The sequence below is a fragment of the Sus scrofa genome, chromosome X (assembly GCF_054392235.1).
Source record: "Sus scrofa isolate SSC_HxYL_T2T_F1_AM1 chromosome X, Sscrofa_HxYL_maternal_Yorkshire_Landrace_v2.0, whole genome shotgun sequence".
NCBI classification, from domain to species: domain Eukaryota; kingdom Metazoa; phylum Chordata; class Mammalia; order Artiodactyla; family Suidae; genus Sus; species Sus scrofa.
In genome coordinates, this window is record NC_139401.1 from 134,271,003 (window position 1) to 134,282,874 (window position 11,872).

An 11,872-nucleotide genomic window follows, 5' to 3' on the forward strand; every position below is an offset into this window, starting at 1 on the left:
AAAGAGGAAAACCAAGTTCGTGGAGGGGCTCCAGCAGTTACTCCTCTTAACAGGTAGCATCTTGAGGATTGTCTAGGTACAGTTTCAGGTCATCGGCACACGATGACAGTTTTACCTCTTCCTTTGCAATTTGGATTCCTTTCCTTTCTTTTTCTTCTCTGATTGCCGGGGCTAGGACTTCCAAAACCGTGTCGGGTGAACAGGGGAGAAAGTGGACGTCCTTGCCTTGTTCCTGATCTTAGAGGAAATGCTTTCGGGTTTGCACTGTTGAGAATGACCTTAGCCGTGGCTTTGTCGTATGTGGCTTTGAGGATGTTGAGGTGAGTTCCCTCTGTGCCCACTCTCTGGAGAGTTGGGTTTTTTTTGTTGTTGTTGTTTTTGTTTTTTTGTTTTTTTTTTTTATCAGAAAGGGGTGTTGAATTTTGTCAAAAGCTTGTTTTTTTCCCTGCGTCTCTTGAGAGGACCATATGTTTTTTATTCTTCAGTTTGTTAAGTGGTGTGTCACACCGACAGATCTGTGGATGCCGAGGCATCCTTGCATCCCTGGGATAGATCCCACTTGACCATGGTGTATGATCCTTTTAATACGTCGTTGGATTCAGTCGGCTAATGTGTGGTTGAGGATTTTTGCATCTATGTGCATCAGTGATATGGGCCCGTGGTTTTCCTTTTTTGGGGGTGTCTTTGTCTACTTTGGGTATCAGGGTGCCAGTGGCCTCGGCGTGAGCTGGGGAGTGTTCCTAAGGTACAGCCGGGAGAATGAAAGCACTGTGGCTGCGGGTGGCACGTATAGATACTGTTGGTGACACCTCCCCCCCCTTCCCCCCCCTCCCCGCAACGGTTCGGGAAGAGTTTCCGCCTTCCGCCCCCCCCCCCCCCGCAACGGTTCGGGAAGAGTTTCCGCCGGGTGGGTGTTAACTCTTTTCTCTGAACGTTTGCTAGAATTTGCCCCGTGAAGCCATCTGGTGGTGGACTTTTGGTTTTCGGAAGTTCACCTTGGGGCACACCTGAAGCCAACACACCATTGTCAATGAACCCTACGGCCATCAAATCAAGTTCAAGGTAAATAAATCAAAGATGAAGACCCAAAGCTTGGAAACGGAGGGGTATGGTTTGCCCAGAACACCGGGGAGGACGGCTATTCCTCCGCAAGGGGGCAAGGTGAAGGGGTGAGTGGGAAGGACCCCGGGCGGGGACCGGGTGGGAAACGGGAACGTCCCTGTCAAGGCGAAGGTGGCGGCGTGGGCACCCAGGTGCTCCCTCCGGAAGCCCTATCCTTCTGCGCTGTCCCAGGAAGACAGCCACCAGAAGCGCCTTGGAAGCTGGCAGCTGGAAACGCCCAGGGCAGGTCCGGGGGGCCTTGGCACGGTGCCCAGGAGGCCGGCCCCTCCAGGGGGCGTGGCTCGGCCGAGGCCCCGCCTCCCGCATGCGCACTGCGAGGGCCAACCATCGCAGCTCCCGCCCAGGAGAGGCCTGCCTGCGCCTTCCACGCCGAGGTCGTCTGAGGAGCGTCCGCCTGTGGAGGTGGCGTGGCCGTCGCGGGCGATGGCGGGAGGGACAGAGGGACCCTCAGGGAGGCCCGGAGGGGGCCGAGGCCCAGCATAGCCATGTGGCGGGGGGGGGGGGAGGGAGGAGGGGGGCAGATGGGGGAGGGGCGGGGCCTCCTCAGACCTGAGGGGAGCAGAGCGTGGGGCGAGTGGGGGCGGCCAGGCTGACCTCGGAGGCGAGGTGTCCACCGGGCCCCCCATGGGGCTCCCTTCCGCAGGCCCGGACAAGGCCCCTGAGGGCGGGGCCCCTGAGGGCCGGGCCCCAGGGCAGGGAGCAGGTCTGTCAGTGCCCATGTCCCGGGAGGGGACGGTCTGATCGGGGGCCGAGGGTCCGTCCCCTCGCGTCTTTCCTTCGTGCCCGGCCGCGGAGCGGGACGGTCAGGTGCCGCGAGATCGTCCTGGGGTGCAGCGGGCGTGTGGGGAAGGCCCCCGGCCTGCCGGTGCCTGGGCAGGCGCAGAGCGGTTGACTCCGTGTCCCTGCGGAGCCTCGGGGCCTTGTCTTTGTCCTGCTCCTGCCTGAGGTCGGGCCTCCAGCCTGCCACGTGGTCCCTGGGGACCCAGGCACCCAGGGCAGGGGTGGCCTCTGTCCCGACGTGGAGCCGAGAGTCTGGCAGAGGGCGCCTGACCCTCAGATGTCCACGGGCAGGGCCGGGGGTGGGGGCGGGGGGCGCCGGTGCGGGCGCCGGTCCTCCGTCGCAGCCCTTGGGGGAGGGGGTGTGTGTCACGGTCACCCTCCGCTTTGTCAGCTCCTGGGGCAGCAAGAGCCCGCGCTGGTCTGCACCGAGGACCCTGGCCTGGCGTCGCTCCTTGACCGTGTGCCCGTTTCCTGAAGTCTGCGCTCCCAAGGTGCAGCAGAGCTGTCTCTGCCTCTGAAGACACCTGGCCATGGCACCTGCTGCGAGGAGGCGCCTGAGGAAGCCTGTGCGCGCCCCCCCGATGGAGCCTCGGGGGATGGAAGTCTATGACGTTGAGGGACAGGAGAGCAGAGGGCCGAGTGGGCCAGAGGATGTCCCCGAAGGTACCGTCTCCCCAGACACCTTTGCAGAGCGCAGCACACGGGTCCCTCGGGTCACTGGCTCTCAGTCCTCCACAGGTAAACAGGGAAATCCACGTGTGTGCAAAGCCGTGTCCCGTCCTGGAGGGTGCCCGCCTCACCCCCCTCACATCCCAGACCCAACCCGGGGCGGCCATGCAAGCTCCACAGCCGCTCCTGCCGGCGCCCCCAAGTCCCTCGCGCCAAGAATAGCTGCTGGGAGCTCCCCCGTTCCCTGTGACGTTCAGCCCTGAAAGGCTTGTGACAGTGTCTTCCCAAAGTGGCCCTGGTCCCTGACCTCACGTCATCTGACCTGCACGTAGGGGATGCCTTTCCTATGTCTGCTTTAAAAGCTTCGGGGGGGGGGGGGGCGGGCGGCGGGGAGCACAGAGCCTGAAACCCTCCACGGCGAGGCCGCTTCTCCGTGAAAGCTGATCAAAATGCCACGCTTCATTTTAAATGCTTTCCATTTGTACTTCAATGCAGGAAACAACCCAGCTACTGATGATAACCAGGGGGGCATAAGTCCTTCTCCAGGAACCTCTGAGGACGACGTGGGGTAATGTGTTCAAAGTACTTTTTGCTTGCCCAATAAGGTTCTTTAAGAGAAGTAAAGATGGACTCTGGTGACCAGTACCATATGTAAAACACTTGGCGGGACACAGTTCTTCCCGAACAAGCACGGTATTTTGGGCACCCTTATTTAAAAACTTAACGTAATTTCTTTACAGGAATGAATTACGGAATATGTTGGAAAGATTTGAAGGTAAGCTTTAGAAGGTGTTGCAGTTAACCTTTATAACATTTGTAATATGAGATGTTAATGCCTTGTTCTCAGATTCAGGATTTTCCATAAGTATTTAGTGTGATTTGGTGTCACAGATGTCCTTAGTTTCCCTTTTTATTGTGGCTGTGGAGAGAATGGTGCTCCCAGTGGTGAGGTAAGAGCGATGCTTTTATTTTATAGGTGGGTGCCTTTGATGACCGGTGGCGGGGGTCTATGAGAAGAATTTGGATGAAATAATCTTTTTCCCACTTGGCATCTCAGAGTAAACAATAGATCAGTTTTAAACATCAATTTTTAAATGTTCTCCCTCGGGCTGCTTACTCTGACTTTTCTGTTTCTTTGGTGTAGAATGTTACACCGAAGCCTGTACAATAAAAGTCTCTGTTGTTGTATTTACAGTAACCGTGCAGTGGAGAACTAGAGACAGCTTTGCTATATATAGCATGCCGGTAGATGTACAGTCTGAAGCGTGAGCTTTAACGTTTAAAATTGTCCTGTCAGGTATCAGTTACGTTACCTGAGTCACAGGAGAAGTTGCTAACAAAGAGTCTGAGTCGGTTTTTTGAGTCCTCTGAATGGATCATTTATATAATCAAGGGGCTTGAGTGTGAGCTGTCTCATAAGTTGATTATCATGCAAGATAAACTGGATGTATGAAATATCGGTATAAGGGTGCAGCTTGTCATGGTCCCGGGAAAATAACTATTCATGGAAGATCCATAGCATACCATCAGATGCTGAGTTAGGAAAGCCTTTTTAGAAGTTGAAACATTTTACAGATTGCAAAGCTTCTTTTAAACGATGCTGCAAGAAAAACCTCTTTTCCCCTTCAAAATGGATTTAGAAAGTGTTTCTGAATAAATTCTTTTATTTCCTTAAACTTGCCATGGTCATTGTCTTTAACTCAAGTATACGTAAAGTCCTCATTGACGAAACTTATAAAAATAATTTTCTTACCTTGCCACTTATGTTTATTTCTCTTTCGGACACTTTAAAAGTTGAATGATGACGTGTGCTTTTCATATCGAGTTCTAACGATAATCCATATGAACGTGCCCTGTGAGTTGGAGGATATTCTATAAATTCACTTTAAGAACTAGCCTTTAGAACTATTTCCTCCCAAGAAAATGAAAGGCTGTCTTTGGGATCCTTTTTCCACAGTTTGGGAAAGAGTACCTTTGGTCCCTTAGCTCCTTTTCCATTACAACTTTTAAAAAAGGTGTGCAGTTATAAACATTAGACTTGAGGTACTAGTAAGCAAAAGATTTCACATAAAGAAAGGAAGCGAATAATCTTGATTTTTGACTGATACGTTTTTCTAAATGCTAATTTTTTCCTCAGTGCTACCAGATCAACATTAAATGTAAATAAATGTGTATGCTTAATGTAGGTGACATTAAAAAGGTTCTTCATGCAAAGAGAAAAAGATTTATAACAAACACCAATTCTTCTGTCAAAACTATTAACCAGAAAATTGAGCATGTTTGGAAAACCCAGGAAGAGCAAAGGTAACAGACATTGTTGGTTTTTAGAACCCAGACCTGTGTGTCGCTTCTTAATATTTGTGAGTACATGTTCATTAAAATAATACTGTTACCCTCTCTATATTGGAGTCTCTATTGAAAAGTACATGTGGCTTTGACTCTTAGCTAATCAAACAATTCCTTTAGTCCTAGAGCCTTGCACCTTCATTGAAAGGAGAGGTATTACTAGAGGTCAATAAAGACAACCTATTTTCTCCTTTCAAACTGTCATTGAGTTTTCTTAGTACTGAAGACAAATTTATATTCATTCTTGGAATATGCTAGCTGAATAAAAGAGAAGTGTCTTTTGAGAGTTAGCTGCCTTCAATTACGTAGAAAAGGCTAATCTTATATTTAAGTAATTTTAAAATGTGCCTTTATTGGGGCCACCATTCTTTTGTGCGGAATCTTTATTGGTGCAGGGTGCTAGGGAAAGGTGGAATATTCTTGTTTGGAGAGCTTATATGATGTCCTTGTTGAATCTACTTATCATGTCACAACCCGTATGTTATTCAGTAAGAGAAGTTGCGGGGGAACACCCTCGTAGGTAAAATGCATTTTGGGGAAATTTTATAATGCAATAAATAAGTCTTCCTTAGTTTCCAAGACCTAAGGCAGATGAGTTAGCATCCCTCTTAGAGAGCTAGGAGCACGTGCTCAAGGAATGAGAGTAAATCATCCATTTTATTCTGCTGTTTCTTATCTGAAGATTTCAGGTGTGATCACTCCTTTCTTCCTTTATAGTATAGTGTATGTCATATCAATTTTGTTTTGAATGTGTTTACTTTTTTCTTAGAGGTATGAAGTGTGACATTGCTCCTTATGTCATTTTACAGGCGGAAGCTTTACCGCGAATATTCTCAGCAGTTTGTGACTTTGTTTCTGGAGTGGGATATAAGTGTGCAGAAAACCAAGGAAGAAGAGGAAAAACTAGCTGTTGGTATCAGGCTTAGCTTTATAACTAATCGATCATAACCAGGCCCCAAGTCCTTATGGACTAGACCCATAGACCTGAGCCAGGGCCCCATCGCTGGCTCTGTGGCTGAGATTACAGGAAATCAGAGACGTATAGGGACACACCATACTCACAAAGCCCCCTGGTCTTTACTCCCTCTCTTGGTTAGGATTCTTGCCATTCCAAGTGACACAAATGTACCAGAGTACAAAAGAAGAGTTTCTTGGTTTATCTAAGGAAGTCAGGGGGAGTTTAGCTCCAGACACAGCTGAATGGGCTGGGGAAAGGTTGCTCAGGCAGTGTCTGCTGGGCTCTGTGTCTGTCTCCTAGTAGGCTTTCTCCATGGGTTCTGCAAGACAGAGTCTTGTAATCCTCAATTCGCGACTGGTTTAGTAAACCCCAGTGGACCTAGGCAGCCTTTCTCAGTAGCCCGGCAGGAAGTTCCTCTGGAGGACTGTTGGTCCTCTAGTTTGGATGCCTGGCTTATTCCTGAACCAGTCATTGCAGTCAGGGCATGGTTTACTCTTAATGGACGGGCCCCTATCAGAGTGAGGGGTAAGGATGGTGGAGGAGGTGTTGCCTTTCAAGGCTAGAGGAGAAGACCTGGAATTGTTTCCTGACAGCAGGTTGGTACATGCACTCTTGAGTGAAAATGTCACTGCCAAGCAGCATTATAGTCCAAATTAGATGAGTGTCACAGTGGTCACAAACTCAAAGTGAGACCTGGCTGCATGGTTGTGGCTAAGCAGCTGGAGAATTGGATTTTCCAGGGTCAGGGTTAGCTGGGCATGTTGACAGAGTGGAAAGGGGACAAGGTACAAATGCAAGGGCATAGGTGTAGTGAATGACCACGGCTTTAGCCGGGAAGGAGGAGACTGGAGCCAGGGGGTGGAGACAAGGGGCTGTGAAAAGTGTTCAGTTCGATGGAGATGTCCGGTCCTGATGGATTGCTGAGCTGTGGTACAAAAAGAAGTGAGCTACAAGCATAGGGAGGCAGAGGTTGCACACTGAGGGAAACGGGGAAACGGTATAGTGCAGTGGTCAAGACCCCGGGCTCTGGAACTGCAACATTCGGGATCCAGTTCTGATTACTGGCCATGGAGCCATGGGCAGATTATCTATCTCCACGTCTTAATGTCCTCATCTGTGAAGGGGGTGTAATAAGAGCACTTGTGTCATGGGTTTGTTTTGAGGATAAATAAATTCCTATATGATAAGTTTACTTAAAATCTTTCGGAGCAGGACCTGACATACAGTTCCTATATGAGTTTGCTGTTCTTCATGTTATGTAGATTGTCCAGTTGTTGGGGTGGGAGTGATAAAACCTAGGGTAAGAATATGTAAGTGAATGGCTAAACGAGGGGAGAGGACAAAATTGATTTTGAAGATCGGGTCAAAGAACTCAAAGTTTACATTACTGAAAGGTTCTTCTGTGTGGACGTCGAATGACCAGCAATTATTACATGGCTGAGTGTTGTTAGGAAGGAATTTTTCTTAATTGATTGCTGTTAAGTAGGGTAATTACATAGATTTATTTGTTTTTAGTAAAGACATGGTTATAAAGGCCATTTGTGGATTTTTGACACTACCAAGAATTAGGATGTATGTTTTGAATATGGGTAAGAAGGGAAATTTCCTGTGTTATTATTATATTCCTACTTCTGTCTGTACTACAGTGTGCTCACCACCAAAAATTCAGTTTCCACCCATTGCCATCCATTAAGATTGATTCCCTTCAATGTTATAAACCAATTTTACCTCAATAAAAAATGAATAAGAATGAAAGAGAAAGAAGAGAGAAAAAAAGGAAGGAAAGAAAGAAAGAGAGAAGGAGAGAGAGAGAGAAGGATCCTTCTTAATGACTGATGGATAGTGTTTTTACATTTGTTCGTTTCCTGGTGGTAAACACAAATGTCTAGGCGTTGTAAAAGTTAACACAGAAAATGTTAAAAATATTGATTTAAAGAATAATCCTTTTAACTTAATGTAGAATTATGTTTTGCTAAATATTAAGTGAAGCACATTTTATCTCAACTTTTTTCTTTTATATTTGTAGAATTTGTGTCATGAGCAACAAAAGATTTTTCAACAAGCTAGAATTGTTCAGAGCCGGAGGCTGAAAAAAATTAAAAATCTATATGACCAGTTCTTAAAGGTCTGTTGTATTTGGTAACACAGTGTATTCTTATAAAACCTAGTGTCTGTTTTGAAGTAGACGTTAGATTGTTTCCTAACTTATGGGAACAATATTTTGGTTATACATCTTAAATTCTTAACCATTTTCCATTTGGATTTCCTGTTCCTGGCTTAAAGTGAATGTTAAATTTATTTTTATTTTTTAGGATTTATTCATAGTTTGTGATATTATTTAAACACAGGAAATGGTAAATTGGGAATATGGCCTAGAAATAGACATATTGTGACTAAAACTGATACTTCAAAGAATCATACTTTTGTATTCAACAGTCAGTTTGGGGGGAGGTCAGTGATAACGATATCGTGGAAAGTAGGGAGTCTATGATTAGGCTCACGTGTCTTTTCTGTTTACTTCACCGGTTTATGTAAAATAGGAAGTATTTTACATGGTGGTTGAATATCATTGAATGATTGACTATCTCCTTTATTTTAAATTGTGTTGTATGGGTGTTTTGTGGCATGTTTGCCTTTAGAATTACTACAGTGACTAAAAATGGCTTTATGTACAAATGTATAATCAATCATAAGAAGCAGCTTGGGTGCCTAACAGTGTGAAACAGTCAGGGGGGCAAAAAGTTTGTGAACTGAGAATCATCCACTGTCCCCTTCTCACGTTAGCATCGTCCTCTGCTTCACGCAGACACAGTCTTCTCTAGGAAGCAATGGAATCCCGGATAGACCCCTTCTTTTTGTGATGGGATGTTCCATGTAATCATCATCTTGCTCAAATACATGTGAATATGTCATTCTTCTAAACGAATTGAGATGGTTTGAGTAAACTAGTAAAAGGGTTTGAAAATAAATATTCTTTAAGGAACATATGCAACACGGTTATTTTAGAAGTGTTTCCAAGTAGACAACATGCTGTTCTAATGCCCCCTGGGAACGGATTATTAATTGGTGAGAATATCTGATAAAGTACCAAAGAAGATTGCTTCTAAAGGTTATTGCTAAATGTCATTGCTTAGGGTGGTAACTTTAGTGTTGTCTTTGACTCCTTCAAGCCCCTTGTGCTTCCCACTCAGCTATTACTAGGCCCCGCAATTTATCGCCTCTGCAACTAGACTTTTATTTCTTTCTTTGAATTCCCACTGCCGCTGCCCTACCTAGTTCAGGACCTCATCATTCCTTGCTTGCACTGGTTTCTGTCTTCCCTGATTTCTGTCTTCTCCAATCCATCCTTCACCGCTCTGCCATATGATCTTCCTAAAGGTATCCCTGCCCTCCTGAAAACCTGCCATGAGCTTCCCAGTTCAAATCCTCAGGCATTCAAGGTGTCCCCCACAGCAAGACCCTCTCTTTGTAGTTTCCTGTTTGCATTCTTTGTTCCCTCCCACCCCTCCAGATTAGTTGCTTTCCCTGCACTAAGTCACCATGGCCTCCTTGCTTTGCTTGTGTGCCTCCCCGAGAAAACGTTTAATTCCCTCTCTCCTTTATGTTTTGCCAACGAGATCAGAATCAGTCTTATTTTCCACCACACAGCCACAACGTGATGTGCTTCCTAAATTGTTATAATGTTCTTGTGTTGGAGTTCCTGTTGTGGCGCAGTGGTTAACGAATCCGACTAGGAACCATGAGGTTGCGGGTTTGACCCCTGGCCTTGCTCAGTGGGTTAAGGATCTGGCGTTGCCGTGAGCTGTGGTGTGGGTGGCAGATGCAGCTCGGATCCCGCGTTGCTGTGGCTCTGGCGTAGGCCGGTGGCTACAGCTCCGATTCGACCCCTAGCCTGGGAACCTCCATATGCCGAGGGAAGCGGCTCTAGAAAAGGCAAAAAGACAAAAAAAAAAAATAATAATGTTCTTGTGTTCTTTCTTTTTTTTTTTTTTTTCTTTTTTAGGGCCGCACCTGAAGCATATGGAGGTTCCCAGGCCAGGGGTCTAATCAGAGCTACAGCCGCTGGCCTACACCCCAGCCACAGCAATGCCAGATCCAAGCCGTGTCTGCGACCTACACCACAGCTCACGGCAACCCCAGATCATCAACCCACGGGGTAAGGCCAGGGATCGAACCCACAACCTCATGGTTCCTAGTCAGATTCGTTTCTGCTGCGCCACGACGGGAACTCCCTGTTTCTTTATTGCTTGTTTTTAATTCTTACTAGAATGAGGAAGAGATCGTGTATTCATTTTCTAATTCCTCCACAGCACTTAACAGAGTACTTTATGGGATGCACCAGATCCCTATTTATTGAGTGCATAGTAAAGATTTAGAAAATACATTTGCTTCTCATAACTTAACAACGAGGTAATATTACTGATCACCTTTTTCCCTCTAATGGAATCTTGTTACATTGATTATTAGTCATTATAAGTGCATTGTTACCTGGTGTTTAGAAAGCTTATCAGAGAGTTTTTAAAATTATGACATTTCATGATAAGTGACTGTTAGTCTTTTTCTCCTTCCTTTCCTCCTCCTCCCCCTCGTCTCCACCTCCTTCTTCTTGTTTCCTCCTCCCTCTCCTCCCTTCCTCCCTTCCTCTTTCTTTCATTCTTTTGTTCATTCGTTCTTTCGTTCTTCCTACTTTCTTTCTTTTTCTTTCTTTCTTTCTTTTTTCACCCCACCTTGGCCTTAACTGTTTGTGAGTCCATTGTTTTGAGCAAAGTGTACTGTTGTTGTACCTCTGTAATAATGAAATTTCTTAAATAATAATATTTGACTCCAATACAACATTTAAAAGATTGCTTAAGTGGGTATTTTGATCTCCATGTATTAGTTCCAATATTTTTGGAATAAATAGTGAGCATCCTTTGCATACCGAGAGCTGTTACGTTTGACATTTAATTGTGTTTAGAATGTGAGATGAAAAGTGATGCTTTATCACTGAACTAGGCCTTTTGTTTTAGAGTATGGCGGACTTTGAGAAGGATCACGAACATCTTCTTACTGATGAGCAAAGTGAAGTTAGACAAGGAATGGCCATGTTGCAGGACACAATTGTGATGGAAACTGTAAGTAGTGTTAATATTAAGAACTAAGGAAGGACATGAGCATGAGGGCATTTTGTTTGCACACACAATTACCTCACTAATATGCAAATATTTAATGTTTCCTTTCCTGAAACAGCAGCAGCAAGAGCTGGCAATTGTTCGAAAGTCTCTTCAATCCCTGTTATTCTGATGGCTTTGAAGAAAAAACTTGAACCTAAATTGTATGATACAAGTGTAACGTTGGCTCCATCGAAGCACATTGCCATGGGTTTATCGTTTGTTTGTTAAGTGTAAGAATCTTTTTCTGTTAACCACCAAATGAATCCTAAATAGTTATGTGGGTAGCAGCAATTCCACAGTTACATGTACTAAGCTTTCAACCCTTTGGTAACAATGGAGATGTTTTCTCCCTAACACTGTCAACTAACTTTGAGCAATTAAGTTCACTTAATTTTAGGTTTTGGCCCCAGCAATTCCGTATCAGTCCCACAAGGTAGAAAGTACAAGTGTGGAATGTTACAGCATTCTTCCTTAAGGAAAAAAAATTAAAGAATATAAAATCTATTTAGTCTGTGCATTCCTTTTTATGTACACAATAGTTGACAGAGCCAATTCCAATGCGGGGTGGGGGATGATTTCAAAGGAAAATGTACTCTATTGCCTTATAAAGACTGTTAAAAACACTTGAGAGTCTGTTTTTGGATGAATTAAACTGCTAAAAATCATTAAGAGAACAGACCTAACTATGTCAATATCAGAGCTGAGACATGGATTTGTGAATATGTCATTTCCACAAAGATATCAAAATGTCTTTTAATTGGTGTTGGTCCACTATTAAATGACACTTGCCCTTAGCCTTGATCAAAAGTATTTCACTAATATCTACACACACTTAACTACTGAT

At 45.3% G+C, this 11,872-nt stretch overlaps 1 protein-coding gene across 1 annotated transcript; it reads left to right on the forward strand.

The window, feature by feature from the left end:
• The first annotated feature begins 2,332 nt into the window (after positions 1 to 2,332).
• LOC100154655 (synaptonemal complex protein 3-like) lies at positions 2,333 to 11,532 on the forward strand. The gene is made up of 8 exons (XM_085008323.1): positions 2,333 to 2,640; positions 3,067 to 3,139; positions 3,312 to 3,346; positions 4,758 to 4,875; positions 5,727 to 5,826; positions 7,902 to 8,000; positions 10,885 to 10,989; positions 11,105 to 11,532. Exons 1-8 carry the CDS (start codon positions 2,433 to 2,435, stop codon positions 11,156 to 11,158), a joined length of 792 nt encoding a protein of 263 aa, XP_084864449.1. The 5' UTR covers positions 2,333 to 2,432; the 3' UTR covers positions 11,159 to 11,532.
• Positions 11,533 to 11,872: the final 340 nt, after the last annotated feature.

What these genes read in the sequence shown, in the direction of transcription:
- LOC100154655 (XM_085008323.1), top strand. Translation starts at nt 2,433, where the DNA reads ATGGCACCTGCTGCGAGGAGGCGCCTGAGGAAGCCTGTGCGCGCCCCC. An exon ending in AAAACCCAGGAAGAGCAAAG is followed by an intron (nt 4,876 to 5,726) that starts GTAACAGACATT and finishes GTCATTTTACAG; the next exon opens with GCGGAAGCTTTACCGCGAAT. An exon ending in TATATGACCAGTTCTTAAAG is followed by an intron (nt 8,001 to 10,884) that starts GTCTGTTGTATT and finishes CTTTTGTTTTAG; the next exon opens with AGTATGGCGGACTTTGAGAA.